Source organism: Zophobas morio, unplaced genomic scaffold, assembly GCF_036711695.1.
Source record: "Zophobas morio isolate AGI-343-1 ecotype UQ-CSIRO unplaced genomic scaffold, CSIRO_AGI_Zmor_V1 ptg000006l, whole genome shotgun sequence".
Lineage (NCBI taxonomy): Eukaryota > Metazoa > Arthropoda > Insecta > Coleoptera > Tenebrionidae > Zophobas > Zophobas morio.
Window position 1 is genome coordinate 6,631,707 of NW_026972111.1, and position 15,769 is coordinate 6,647,475.

General features: G+C 29.6%; 1 protein-coding gene and 1 long non-coding RNA gene across 4 annotated transcripts; one reads left to right on the forward strand and one right to left on the reverse strand.

Moving 5' to 3' along the window:
- The first annotated feature begins 4,154 nt into the window (after window positions 1-4,154).
- Window positions 4,155-5,897, forward strand: LOC135123033 (uncharacterized). The gene is made up of 3 exons (XM_064047534.1): window positions 4,155-4,299; window positions 4,351-4,478; window positions 4,526-5,897. The coding sequence occupies exons 1-3, from the start codon at window positions 4,249-4,251 to the stop codon at window positions 5,874-5,876; spliced, it is 1,530 nt and encodes a 509-aa protein (XP_063903604.1). The 5' UTR covers window positions 4,155-4,248; the 3' UTR covers window positions 5,877-5,897.
- A 312-nt stretch (window positions 5,898-6,209) lies between these two features.
- Window positions 6,210-15,352, reverse strand: LOC135123450 (uncharacterized). Of its 3 annotated transcripts, none has more exons than XR_010279619.1 (7): window positions 13,894-15,352; window positions 13,683-13,837; window positions 13,097-13,166; window positions 11,704-11,836; window positions 11,523-11,654; window positions 11,116-11,474; window positions 6,210-6,557 (listed from the first exon to the last, which is right to left on the reverse strand). It is a non-coding gene; the product is annotated as an uncharacterized LOC135123450 (long non-coding RNA). The 3 variants fall into 3 exon arrangements; XR_010279617.1 differs by having other exon boundaries at window positions 6,211-6,557; window positions 13,683-13,842; XR_010279618.1 differs by having other exon boundaries at window positions 6,211-6,557; window positions 13,683-13,850.
- Window positions 15,353-15,769: the final 417 nt, after the last annotated feature.

Below are 15,769 nucleotides of genomic sequence, written 5' to 3' on the forward strand. Positions count from 1 at the left end.
TAAAAAGTGGAAAAATTGTGCAACCGAAAAATCGAAACTTTATAAAAAGTAAAAAATGAAAAATCGAAAAATTAAAGAATTGAAGAACAGGAATATCGAAACCCTCGAAAGTCAAGAAATGGGAAAATCAAAACATCGATTAATTGAAAAGTCGAAAAATTAATATGAAAGTCAAATTTGAAAAATTGAAAAATCGAATATTTGACAAAATGACAATTGAAAAACAGAAAATCTAAAACCGGGAAGTCGAAAAATCAAAAGATTAAGAAATCGAAACATTTGAAAAATTCAAATATCGAAGAAATGAACTGAAAAATCGAGGAATCGAAAAATCTAAAATTTAAAAAAAAAAAATCTAAAATTGAAAAATCGAAAAAGTAAAATAATTGACATATCGAAAAATCCAGGAGTCAAAAATTGAAAAGTCGAAGAATCCAAATTTTGAAAAATCCCAAAACTGAGAAATCGAAAAACTGAAAAATGAAAGAAAAACTGAAAAATAGAAAACCTTATAAATCCGAAAACTGAGAACCTAAAAAGTCGAAAAATTGAGCAACCGAAAAATCTAAAAAGTGAAGTCGAAAAATTGAAAAACAGAACATCTAAAACCAGGAAGTCGAAAAATAGAAAAATTAAGAAATATTGAAAAATTAAAATATCAAAAGATTGAAAATTCTAAAATTTAAAAATTCAAAAATTGAAAAATCGAAAAAGTAAAATGGTAGACACATCGAAAGAACCAGAAGTCAAAAATTAAGGAGCCGAAGAATTGAAATATTGAAAAATCCTAAAACTGAAATATCTAAAAACTGAAAAATTGAAAAATCAAAAAAGTGAAATCGAAAAATAGAAACCTTAAAAAATCGAAAAATTGAAAAATCAAAAACCTGAAAAATAAAAAATTAAAGAACTGAAGAACAGGAAAATCGAAACACTCGAAGGTCAAGAAATGGGAAAATCAAAACATCGATTAATTGAAAAATCGAAAAATTGAGAGTTTATGAAAGTCAAATTTGAAAAATTAAAAAATCGAAAATTTGACAAAATGACAATTGAAAAATAGAAAATCTAAAACCGGGAAGTCGAAAAATCAAAACATTAAGAGATCGAAACATTTGAAAAATTCGAAAACTTGAAAAATTCAAATATCGAATAAATGAACTGAAAAATCGAGAAATCGAAAAATCTAAAATTTAAAAAATAAAAAAATCTAAAATTGAAAAATCGAAAAAGTAAAATAATCGACACATCGAAAAATCCAGGAGTCAAAAATCGAAAAGTCGAAGAATCGAAATATTCAAAAATCCCAAAACTGAGATATCGAAAAACTGAAAAATGAAAGAAAAACTGAAAATGGAAAACCTGAAAAACCCGAAAACTGAAATATCCAAAAACTGAGAACTTAAAAAGTCGAAAAATTGAGCAACCGAAAAATCCAAAAAGTAAAGTCGAAAAATAGAAACTTAAAAAAAAACTAAAAAATGAAAAATCAAAAAATTAAAGAATGGAAGAACAGAAATATCGAAACCCTCTAAAGACCAGAAATGGGAAAATCAAAACATCGATTAATTGAAAAATCGAAAAATTGAGAGTTTATGAAAGTCAAATTTTAAAAATTAAAAAATCGAAAATTTGACAAAATGACAATTGAAAGACATAAAATCTAAAACCGGGAAGTCGAAAAATCAAAAGATTAAGAAATCGAAACATTTGAAAAATTCAAATATCGAAGAAATGAACTGAAAAATCGAGGAATCGAAAGATCTAAAATCTAAAAAATAAAAAAATCTAAAATTGAAAAATCGAAAAAGTAAAATAATCGACATATTGAAAAATCCAGGAGTCAAAAATCGAAAAGTCGAAGAATCGAAATATTGAAAAATCCCAAAACTGAGATATCGAAAAACTGAAAAATGAAAGAAAAACTGAAAAATGGAAAACCTGAAAAATACGAAAACTGAGAACCTTAAAAGTCGAAAAATTGAGCAACCGAGAAATCCAAAAAGTGAAGTCGAAAAATTGAAAAACAGAACATCTAAAACCAGGAAGTCGAAAAATAGAAAGATTAAGAAATATTGAAAAATTAAAATATCAAAAAATTGAAAATTCTAAAATTTAAAATTCAAAAATTGAAAAATCGAAAAAGTAAGAAGGTAGACACATCGAAAAGCCCAGAAGTCAAAAATAGAGAAGCCGAAGAATTGAAATATTGAAAAATCCTAAAGCTGAAATATCTAAAAACTGAAAAATCGAAAGATCAAAAAAGTGAAGTCGAAAAATAGAAACCTTAAAAAATCGAAAAATTGAAAAATCGAAAACCTGAAAAATCAAAAAACTAAAGAATTGAAGAACAGGAAAATCGAAACACTCGAAGGTCAAGAAATGGGAAAATCAAAACATCGATTAATTGAAAAATCGAAAAATTGAGAGTTTATAAAAGTCAAATTTGAAAAATTGAAAAATCGAAAATTTGACAAAATGACAATTGAAAATCAGAAAATCTAAAACCGGGAAGTCGAAAAATCAAAAGATTAAGAAATCGAAACATTTGAAAAATTCAAATATCGAAGAAATGAACTGAAAAATCGAGAAATCGAAAAATCCAGGAGTCAAAAATCGAAAAGTCGAAGAATCCAAATATTGAAAAATCCCAAAACTGAGACATCGAAAAACCGAAAAATGAAAGAAAAACTGAAAAATGGAAAACCTGAAAAATCCGAAAACTGAGAACCTAAAAAGTCGAAAAATTGAGCAACCGAAAAATCTAAAAAGTGAAGTCGAAAAATTGAAAAACAACATCTAAAACCAGGAAGTAGAAAAATAGAAAGATTAAGAAATATTGAAAAATTAAAATATCAAAAGATTGAAAATTCTAAAATTTAAAAATCCCATAATTGGAAATTCGAAAAAGTGAAAAGGTAGACACATCGAGAAATCCAGAAGTCAAAAATAAAAACGTCGTAGAATTTAAATATCTAAAAACTGAAAAATCGAAAGATCAAAAAAGTGAAGTCGAAAAATAGAAACCTTAAAAAATCGAAAAATTGAAAAATCAAAAACCTGAAAAATATAAAAATTAAAGAATTGAAGAACAGGAAAATTGAAACACTCAAAGGTCAAGAAATGGGAAAATCAAAACATCGATTAATTGAAAAATCGAAAAATTGAGTTTATGAAAGTCAAATTTGAAAAATTAAAAAATCGAAAATTTGACAAAATGACAATTGAAAAACAGAAAATCTAAAACCGGGAAGTCGAAAAATCAAAAGATTAAGAAATCGAAACATTTGAAAAATTGAAATATGGAAGAGCTGAAATGAAAAATCGATAAATCGAAAATCTAAAATTTTAAATATTGAAAAATTAAAATACTGACGAATTGAGAAATCTAAAATTTAAAAATCGAAAAAGTAAAAAGTCGACACTTCGAAAAATCCAGAAGTCAAAAATGGAAAAGTCGAAGACCAGAAATATTGAAAAATCCCAAAACTGAAATATCGAAAAATTGAAAAATCCCAAAACTGAAATATCCAAAAACTGAGAACCTAAAAAATCGAAAAATTGACAAATCAAAAGCCTGCAAAATCGTAAGATCGAAAAATTGAATAATAAGTAAATGGAAAATTCCCAAAACTGAAATGTCCAAAAACTGAGAAATTAAAAGACTGAGAAATCGAAATAACAAAAAGTGAAGTTGAAACATATAAACCTGAAAAAATAAAAAAAAATTAAAAAACAAAAAACCTGAAAAATCAATTAATTGAAAAAAAATCGACAAATAAAGAGTCTATAAATAAAAGTCAAAAATTGAAAAATCGAAACATTTAAAAATCGTAAAATTGAAGAGAACAACTGAAAACCGAGAAATTGAAAAATTGAGAAATTGTGAAATCTAAAAATTGAATAATAAATATGAGTAAACTGAAAAGTCCCCAAACTAAAATTTCGAGAAACTGAGAATTCGAAAGTTGAACAAGAAAAAATTATGGTCGAAACCGGTTAGGATGTGTATCAACAAAACACACAAACACTGTTGCCAACATAAGTCGAGGAGTCTTCAACTGTTGAAACTATGACGCTTCTCTATGTTCTCTGGCTGGACTGATAAACCAAGTCAATAAACCTCATAAAACAAAAAGTACCTAAACTTTTAATATTAACCACTCTCATAACAAGAAGTGTTCTATTAAAAATATTCGATTTTGTAAATCATTTAAGTATTTATGTAATGCTTATAATTGCAAGATCATGTCTGCAGCCAATACTTCTTCGGATTTACCAAACGATACCACTTCACAGGTAAAATAACCAGTGATGACCGAACATAGCTCTAATGAAACCTTATCACAGGTGATTTCGGCGATTTCTGGTAACGATGTTGATAAACTTGAACGTCTTGTGGCCTCTTGTGCCGAAAGTCTCGCTATTCTTGACGACGAAGGCAATAACCTTTTACTCCTTTCAATCATTCTAGACAAGTAATGACATTTGAACTGAAGTATGGTTACTGAACCTTGTTTTACAGGTATGGAATCTTTGACTACTTGTTGTCTCTCAATTACTACGACTTGGAAGCCACCAACTTAAATGGTGAGACGGCACTGTTGCTCTCTTTGACACGTTTCGCAAATCAAGGTGTGTTTTTAAGTGAGCACTTTGCCGTGGGTTTAGTCGAAAAAAGTGCAAATATTCACACGCTTTGCTACAACAATAATACATTTCTACACTTGGCTTTACAAAGACATCAGTTTTTAATCAGCCAGGTGCTTATTGAGAAAGGTGCTGATATTAATGCACAAAACAATGATGGATGTACACCTCTGCATATGCTGTTTAACATGAAAACTGACCCCGATGGTGTGAGTGAAGGGGTGGGTTTAATGATTTATTATGGAGCGGATGCTTCCATTATTGATAATAACGGGAATTTGCCGTTTGAACTGGCTGTGATTTATGACCCTAGTATCATTTCAGTCCACGAACATTTGTTCTTTTATACATTTGATTGTTATTCAGAATATAAACTGTCTTCTGAGGTTTTGTTTGAGTTGTTGGAAAGAAAGTCTCCTTTGTTTTTTCAACTCGCGGAGTGCGTGAAAGAAGTGGTTTTCGTTAAAAATGTAATTTTTTCGTCTATGATGTTTTTCAAATTGGAGCCGCAGGTTCTAGGGGTTATGATTGACAAGTTTGACTATGTCATACGAAGTGTTTTTTTGAGTAAGCAGCCAATCTTTTGGTACGATTTTCAGTCCACGTCTTTCCATAATTGGGAAATGTTGATTAATAGTAACTTAGCTTGTGAAACTGTTGAGTTTCTTGGTAAAATTAGAATGGAACTGTTGGTTGCTAAAATGATAGAAGATCAAATCCATCCTAGAGAGGCCATGAATTTTATTTTTTACTTGCTGTCATATGGACTTAACGTGTGGGAAAAAGATCTAGATTCTGTGTATAAAACATACGGTTATTGTGATCTTTTCAAAACCTTGTTGCACATGGAGATTAGGGTCAGTTTCTGTGATATTATTCCACGTATTATTTATGATATTAAATTAGATCTAGATGTGTTTCTTAATGATCCTCATAATTACTCTCTAAATGCATTTGAAGAGTTGTTGGACTACTTTGCAAGACCTAAATTAAAAAATATTTGTTATAAATTAAATGTGAAACAGTTTATTACCAAAGCTAAAAGTCTACCTCAGGTGCCACTATTAGTCGAGTTTGCAAGAGATGCAGTCAGAAAGTATTTAATTGAGAGGTTCAGTGTACGGAGATCTAGTCAATTTTATACAGTTGTTAGGTGGCTCCCTATCAGTATTTATCACAAGAAGATACTTTCGTTTGAAACGAAATTATATAGATATCCCTGTTAATAAAGTTTTTGTAAATTGGAAGTTGTTTTGATTTTATTATTATAAAATGTATTTTTTAAATATGCGAACACAAGTCATTCGTCCCTGATACAGAGTTCCTGAGTTAGGAATGAAAAATGAAGTTTCAGTGTTATAATTAGATTCTTACTTGAGAGATGGCGCCGTAAAAATTCTACTTTATCTAAACTTCAACACACACTGTAAAGAGAAGCGAATACAAAAAAAAACACGAACAGAATGGAAGATAGAGGAGAACCGGAGTTTTGTTCTACTAAAGTGGGTGTAATTAGTGTCATATCAGTTTATTGATTAATTAATTAATTAATTTATAATGTTTGTACAATAGTTTTATTAATCTTTTAATACTTTATAAACGTATGTCAACAATCAGTATTTACAAAAACTGTACAACTGCAATTAAACATAAATATGACTAACATATATATATACATGCAATTTTATACTAATTTGGTTGTTAAGTTGGTCAACTCTCTCGCTTGCGACCTTAAGGCTTATCGGATCGGGTCCAATCATCTGAATAACTTGAGAAACTCTTGAGATGAAACCAGCACGAATTTACTCTTGGTCTTCAAACACCTGTAGAAGGGTTCTTTCGTTGAGCTTCGAGTTAAAATATTGCTGCAAGGCCATTGTTAGCTCCACCGCTGCATCGTCAAACACCTAAAACCAACAACATAAACACTAATTCCAAAACACGATACTACCAGAGAACATAAAGAAGCGTCATAGTTTAAATTAAATGACGGTTGAGGACTCCTCGACTTATGTTGGCAACAGTGTTTGTTTCTAACTAGCAATAAAATTAACTACAATAGAAAAAATGTCATAATATTTTTAACGACACGTTTTACTTTCGACAAATTGACACTAGATTTACCAGAATATTACAAGCTGCTTACTGTTTCCACTTTAATTCAGGTCACACGAATTACAGTTCGTCGTCTGAGAACTTGTTTGATCTACAGACCAGAGCGCACTCAGGCCAATGTCGACTCTAAGCGTTCGGAAACGATTTGATTTATAAGCCATGATCCGTGATCTGATATACATTCCAACCGGTTTCGACCATAATTTCTGCTGTTTCAACTTTCGAATTCTCAGTTTTTCGAAATTTTAGTTTGGGGATTTTCCAGTTTACTCCTATTTATTTTTCAATTTTTGGATTTTACAATTTCTCAATTTTTCAATTTCTCGGTTTTCAGTTTTTCTCTTCAATTTTACGATTTTTAAATATTTCGATTTTTCGATATTTCTGTTTTGAGATTTTTCAATTTTCGATTTCTCGATTTTTCGATTTCTCGACTTTTCGAAGTTTCGATTTTTCACTTTTGTGATTTTTTAATTTTCCGATTCTTCAATTGTTCTTCGAATTTTTGATTTCTCGTTACATTTTCGATTTTTAATTTTTTCATTTTTTCGCCGGATCGATTTCTCGATTTGTCAGTTTTTCGTCGATTTTCGATACTTTAATTTTGGAATCCTTCAATGTTTCCAATCTTCAATTTTTCGATATTGAATAAATTTTTCAGTTTTTCAATTTTTTGAAGTTTCGATTTCCCAATTTTTCATTTTTCGCTTCTTCAATTTTTCAATTCTTCGATATTTCAGTTTCAACTTTCGATTTCTCGATTTTTCGGTTTTTCACTTTCTCCATTCTTCAATTTTTCGATTCTACAATTTTTCTTCGATTTTTTGATTTCTCGTTTTTACATTTTCGATTTTTCATTTTTTCGATTTTTTAATGTTTCGATTTCTGGATTTTTTACTGTTTTGATTTTTTTATTTTTCCATTTTTAAATATTAGATTCTTCAATTTCACAATTTTGCGATCTATCGAATTTTGGATTTTTCAGTTTTTCTATTCTTCATTTTTCCTTAGATTTTTTAATTTTTCGATATTTCTGTTTTTCAATTTTTCGCAATTTTAGGGTTTTCAGTTTTTTGATGTTTCGATTTCCCGATCTTTCGATTTTTAGACTTCTCGCTTTTAGATTTTTTGGTTTTTCAATTTTATTGTTTTTAACATTCTCGATTTTTCAATTTTTCGGTTTTCAAATTTTTGGGTTTTTCAATTTTTCCTTTCTCAATTTATTGAGATTTCGATATTTCGATTGTTAAATTTCTTGATTTTTCGATTTTTTTTTAATTTCAAATCTTAATCTTTAAAAATTTTTATTTTTCGAGTTTGGGCTGTTTCGATTTCTCAATTTTTCGGTTTTTCCACTTCTCGACTTTTCAATTTTTCAGTTTCTCGATTAACCGATTTTTGATTTTTCGACTCTTCGATTTCTTTGATTTTTCAGTTTTTCAATTCTTTAATGTTTGGATTTTTCAATTTTTTAATTTCTCAGTTTTTGGACATTTCAATTTTGGGATTTTTCAGTTTACTTATTATTCAATTTTTCGATCTTACGATTCTGCAGGTTTTTGATTTTTCAATTTTTCGATTTTTTCAAGGGGTCGATATTTCGACTTCACTTTTTTGATTTTTCGATTTCTCAATTTTTCGATTCTTTAGGTTCTCAGTTTTTGGATATTTCAGTTTTTCTTTCATTTTTCAGTTTTTCGACATTTCAGTTTTGGGATTTTTCAATATTTCTCTTCTTCGACTTTTCTATTTTTGACTTCTGGATTTTTCGATGTGTCGACCTTTTAATTTTTCGATTTCTCGATTTTTCATTTCAGCTCTTACATATTTCAATTTTTCAACTTCCCGGTTTTAGATTTTGTCTTTCAATTGTCGTTTTTTCAATTTTTCGATTTTTAAATTTTAGATTTTTCAGTTTTTTTATATTTTAATTTTTCAATATTTAAAATTTTAGATTTTTCGTTTTCTCGATTTTTCATTTCAGTTCTTCGATATTTCCGTTTTTCATGTTTTCGAATTTTTCAAATGTTTTTATTTCTTAATCTATGGATTTTTCGACTTGCCGGTTTTAGATTTTCTGTTTTTCAATTTCTGTTTTTTCAAATTCTCAATTTTTCAATTTTTCAAATTTGGCATTTATGAGCTGTCAATTTTTCGATTTTACAATTAATCGATGTTTTGATTTTCCAATTTTTTGACTTTCGAGGGTTTCGATATTCCTGTTTTTCAATTTTTTAATTTTTCGATTTTTCATTTTTTAGTTTTTTTAAGGTTTCGATTTTTCGACTTCAGTTTTTGGATTTTTCGATTGCTCAATTTTTCGACTTTTTAGGTTCTGTTTTTGGATATTTCAGTTTTCGGATTTTTCAGGTTATTAGATTCTTAGTTTATCTTTCATTTTTCAGTTTTTCGATTTTTTCAATATTTCGATTCTTCGACTTTTCGATTCTTGACCCCTGGATTTTTCGATTTTAAATTTTAGATTTTTTAATTTTTAAAATTATAGATTTTTCGATTTCTCGATTTTTCAGTTCAGTTCTTCGATATTTGAATTTTTCAAATGTTTCGATTTTTTAATCTTTTGATTTTTTGACTTCCCGGTTTTAGATTTTCTGTTTTTCAATTGTCATTTTGTCAAATTTTCAATTTTTTAATTTTTCAAATTTGACTTTCATAAACTCTCAATTTTTCGATTTTTCAATTAATCGATGTTTTGATTTTCCCATTTCTTGACTTTCGAGGGTTTCGATGTTCCTGTTCTTCAATTCTTTAATTTTTTGATTTTTCGGGTTTTTGATTTTTCAATTTTTCGATTTTTTAAGGTTTCTATTTTTCGACTTCACTTTTTTGATTTTTCGATTTTTCAGTTTTAGGATTTTTCAATATTTCAATTCTTCAGCTTTTCTATTTTTGACTTCTGGGTTTTTCGATGTGTTACCTTTTTACTTTTTCGATTTTTAAATTTTACATTTTTCAGTCTTTTAATATTTTAATTTTTCAAAATTTCTTGATCTTTCTATTTTTCGACTTCCTGGTTTTAGATGTTCTGTTTTTCAATTTTCGATTTATTAATTTTTCATTCTCGATTCATCGAGATTTGATTGTTCAGGTTTTCGATTTTTCATTTTTTCAATTTTTTATTTTGGCCTATTTCGGTTTCTCAATTTTTCCAGTTTTCCATTTTTTCGTTTTTTGATTTTTCCGCTTTTCCAATTTTTCAACTTTTAACTTTTTGTTTGTCGATTTCTCTATTTTTCGATTTTTCGACTTCATCACTTTTCGATTTTTCGTTCTTTGGATCTTTCGATCTCTCAATTTTTCAATTTTCGAATTTTTAAGTTTTTTGATTTTTCGATTTAACGGGCTTTGGATTTTTCGATATTTTGATTGTCAATTTCTCAATTTATAAATTGTTCAACTTTCAACTTTTCGATTTTTCGATTTTGGTCTATTTCGGTTTCTCAATTGTTTCGACTCCACGATTTCTTGATCTTTTGATTTTTCGATTTCTCAGTTTTTCCATGTTTCGATTTTTCAGTTATCCGATTTTTTAAATTTGGGAGTTTCGATTTCTCGATTTTTCGTTATTCGATTTTTAAATTTTACATTTTTTCGATTTTCAGTTCTTCTATATTTCGATTTTTCAATGTTTCGGTTTTACGATTTTTTAAGGTTTCGATTTTTCGATTATTAGATTTCTCGAGTTTTCGAATTTTCGATTATTCTAATTACTAAAATCAGTAAAAATATAAAAAAAAAATTGATACAAAATAGAACACAGTGTTTCCAAGACGTTTTCCCGAAGAAAATCCATTGGGTTATTACGATTTCAACAATATTCTTAGTTTAAGACGTTTTGCTAGTATAAAACACAAATAAAGAATCAATTCTTAGTTAAACAAAATAGGTAAAATCATCTAAATATGTACCAAAAAAATTTACTTAGTCGTTATAAAAACCGACCAAACAACTATTTCCCGCAGAAATTATAGTCTAAACCAACCCAATCGCTTCTGAATGCTTAGAGTCGACATTGGCCTGAGCGCGCTCTGGTCTGTAAATCAAACAAGTTCTCAGGCGACGAGTTGTAGTGAATCAAGTTTTTTTATTGGCATCGACTATTTAAATTTGGCGTTTGTCTTTGGCGGTTGAGGACTTAACTTTGCTCCCTTGCATAAGTTGCCTTTGAATAAAAGCTGCCGAATCCGAAAATATTTAAACATTTTCTGAAAACACAAACGCGAACAAGTATCAATTACAAAGCCGGTTATATAATTTTTTTTTACAAAATCAGCTAAGCCGCGATTACAGAACTGAATAAATAAGTCATATATAGAGAACAGTTTTTACCTCCTTGCAGGCTAAATTATAGATGATGGCGGTTTCTCGTTCTTGGAGAATTTTCAAACATATTGGTAATCTAGAAGAAGGTGTGACGTCATAAGTACAGCATTTTTGGTTAGATTACAACTAGGGCTAGAGCTTTTTGCTACTCATTGCTGATCCTGTCAATTTCGAAGGCGTAGTTCATCAACACGTGGTCTTTACGATCTTGATGTGCCACCAAAGTAATGTAATAAAGCATTCCTCAACATTCAGCTACCTCCTTCGCCCATCATGTAAACTTGCAATTCTGCCATGAGTAGCTGTTATTTTTCGGAAATTTTACCATCTATTAGTCCCAGAAGAGCATCGAACTCAGTTTGGGCCTACAATGTCAACAATAGCACAAACATTACCATTGAAAGATGGCTTACGTCTATCTGATCTTTATAAATGATGAGGGGTTCTCTCGCCTTCTTCTCTTCTCCTTCACGCCGTTCTTCTTCCTCTAAATCCACCACTTGGTCCGAGGGAATTCTAGCTTCAGCGCCATTTACTTCAGCTTCCTAAAATTTTGCCGTTATTTTGACAATGGTGCTAAAGAAAATAACGTACTTATAGTTCTACTGGAACCGGCCCCCTTTGTCGCAGCAACTTCTTTCCCTTCTTTTCATTCTTCTTCTTCTCTTTCTTTGCTAGTTTTTCTTTCATTGTTTCCCATCGTTCTTCTAAAAGAAGTGACCGGTATCTAAAAAGAAATACTATTGAGTTAAATGGTGACAATGTTTAATAAAGAAAGTAAAAAAAATATATATAGGGCGACAAGAAGGTGAAGTTTAACGAATTTATGTAAATACTACTTTCTTGAAGAATCACGGAACAGAAAATCACAAAATGCTTAAAAATAGCATAGTTTTAAACATCCCAAAGAATACAAAATTAAAAATTATCTTTCATTTTTGGCCCACATCTTCGTATCAAGGATACGTCTAATTTAGTTTGTATTTTTATAAAAGGGTAATTGTTTAAGCAAAAATGAATCGCATCCGACGCCACGGAGTTTCTGAAATGTGTAAAACTTCAACTATTCCATCAACACACGTACTTTTGGTTTTTGAGAGAAAGGACCTCGAAACTTATCGTTAGCTAAATTAATATCATCATGGATTAGAAATGGAGGTGTACCTTTCTTTATTTTGTACTATAAGAATGTGTTATTTTTTTATTTACATAGAAATTATTTTCTCACAGCTTGAATTTGAACATTTATTCCTGAATTATTAGGTAGGTTGATTTTGACCGTATTCCATTTGTGGCTGTTGTTCACTTTGATTTGATTTATAACTTGAATTAATAAGACATCATTTAACATCATGCAAATCATGTCACCAACGTAAACTTGTGTATTTGTATCCAGTTATTTAATAACCATTTCTTTTTTCATAATCTGTTTAATATGATTTGTAATCTTTGATTTCGTTTTTGAAAGCTGGAGAGAGTTTTTGCAGTTGGGAAATAAGTTTTTCAGTAACTTTTCAAAAATTAAGGAATAAACAAGCAATTTGTCTTCCATTTGACTTAGAGGCGCTTTTCCAAACTTGGGGTTCACCACTAATAATTCAAGAATAAATGTTCAAATTCAAGCTGTGAGAAAATAATTCCTGTGTAAGAAGATAACACATTCATGTAGTATAAAATAATGATAAGATACACCTCCATTTCTAATCCACGACGATAAAGTGTTTACAGCAATTCAGAGCACCCCATATTGTATTTTAAAATACATAATTTTCCAAATAATTTTCAAGAATTTTGATTTTTTTTTAATTTCGATATCTTAGTTTAAATATGAGGGTGGATTAATAAACCACACACATATAACCATATTACCTTGGAAAAATTATCAAAATTTTTTTGTATACTGTCCGTTACTCCTAGAACAAACCCAGGGCAAAGCATGGGGCTTCACTTCACACAAATCAGCCAAGAACTAATAAAAACGACGCACCTTTGCTAATTTCCTCGCTTTTTCTTCTCTTTTTGCTGGTAGTTCTGGCAGAAAGGTGATGAGGCATCATCTAAAATGGAATTATTTTAAAATTAGAAAAACCTTTTTTTCAATCAATCAATCAATAAATTTAATTCATCCCTTCATTAATTATTTTGAATATTCTCTGTAAACAATCTTAACAATAAAAATAATTTTCATCAAACCACATTTTTTATCAAAATGTATTTCATTCATTTTTGCAATTACATCTAAAGGGACGAATTCATAAATCCTGATCATTGTTCTAATCATTAAATCGATGTTTCGATGCCTTTTTGCACATTCCCTCTCTATTTTTCTAATGGTATCTTATTATTATTAAAGTTAAGAAAAAGGAAGCTCCATTTTCTAATATAACAAATTATCTAAAAATCCACACATTTTGCAGAACGGTTCCTGGAAGGACAAGTCTACCAGTGAAAAATGTAAACATCCGTTGTGTACACTTAATAATACAGAGTGATTTATAATGATAGAACAAATGAAAAGGAAAACGTAAAAATACTAAACATAAACCATATATTACTAATCAGATTTTACTTACACCACGGTGAAATAAATTGAAACAACAATAGGCACATTATTTTGGAGACTTCAGCGTTAATTTCTAGGCCATATTGACAACATCACTGGAGCGAGTTTTTATTTGCTAGATGAATATACCTAAGTATTTTATAATTTCTTCTTGCTGGGGTACAACTTCGCTAGAATGCTAAAATCAAAGTAAAAATAACGACGACTATTTTGTTTCTTACCTTCACTTGTATTCCATTTTATAATGAGGCTAAGTTTACAGTTGAAGATTGCTTTTCCGTTTTCGTAAAAATCAGTGAAGAAAATGTTGAGGAAGATGCTAAACGATCTCATGCATTGTCTTTTGTTGACTTATTGAGAAAGAAAACACAATTGTTTTATAGCAGAAGGTCTTACTTTGTTCAAACTTACTAAAACTAGTTGCGAATTGATTGCCCTTCCAAGTTGTAAATTATATAATGCAATAGTAAACTGTTAACTAAAAGATAACGCAGACGAGATGCGGTGATGTAGAGGAATTTTTAAATGCTGGTTTTCTAAATTGTTAAATAAGTATGTAGTATTAAATAGGGACTTACAAGTAAAAGCATCTATTTTTTAGCATCACCACATGTCAAAAGTATACACTACAAATGCTAATATTCATAAGTAGACGCTTTAGTAAACTTAGCATATACTTATAGAAGATGTTAGAATAACCAAATTTGTAACATACTTATTGATTAGCAACTAAAGAAGTCTTAAATAATTGATTCAAGAAGAAAGAGGAACTTGCCTTTGCGAGAGATTTTTTTTAAATAAATAAAATTTGTTTCTATTTTTTTGTATATTGTAATAATTTATTAGGAGTACATTTTTCATCACCAAGACTTGCATATTTTTATAATAAATATATTTTGAAAATGATCTCTCGGCAAATGAATGAAGGTAGAAGTTACTGGGCGTAGGGCTTTTTAAAACACCTCCTTTCTGGGATAAGTAGTAGATACACTTAACTACTTATAGGTGTTAAACAAAAGTTGTATTTTATACATTTTTTATTATTATTATAAATATGTTTATTAGTTTTGTTAATTAACAATAATATTACAATGAATTTTTAGTAATCATGTGTATTGAATCCAGGATCCTGAGTAGAGTAAAAATATTATAGTTCCCCAGTTTTAATTCGATTTTATGATAGTAGGGGAAAGGTGCCTAGAATGATCCCCCTAAGGGAGAAATTCTTTAAAAAATACAAATTATTATTATTCATGTAAAACTGTAGCATTATTTGTAAGAACATTGATTTATCTAGGTAACAGTATAAGCCAATTGGTGATTCGATAATTATAAAAAAAGTTATTAACGTTTTTCCAGGACCTTACAGAAGGATCATTTTAGGCATCCCCATAGGTAAAATGATCCCTCGGCATGGGCATAATGATCCCTTTGAATTTTGACCATAAGGGGACAGCATCAATAAGAAAAATCAAATCATGACATAACTGATAAATATTTTATTTCAAAAATTAACAAAAAAGTAAATTCTTAAAAAAAATAAACAAAAAAAGTTTGAAAAGCACCGAAAATACGGGGTGTATAATTTCTGGAAGAGTTTGAGACAATACTTTAGTCATCAGTACGTGGTAAGATAAGACTAATTTTGCCAAATGGGATACCCTCCAAGAAAAGAGAGGGCGGGTGGGCGGGCCTACTACCTGCTAAGATAAAACTGAATTTGGCAAATGATATACCCTCTAAGAAAAGAGAGGGTGGGTGGGTGGGTGGGGCTAGTAACTGCTAGGATAAGACTGAATTTGGCAAATGATATACCCTCTAAGCAAAGAGAGGGTGGGTGGGTGGTACTAGTAACTGCTAAGATAAAACTGAATTTGGCAAATGACATACACTCTAAGAAAAAAGAGGGTGGGTGGGTGGGGTTAGTAAGTGCTAAGATAAGACTGAATTTGGCAAATGACATACACTCTAAGAAAAAAGAGGGTGGGTGGGTGGGGTTAGTAAGTGCTAAGATAAGACTGAATTTGGCAAATGACATAGCCTTTAAGAAAAGAGAGGGCGGGTGGGCGGGTCTACTAACTGCTAAGACAAAACTGA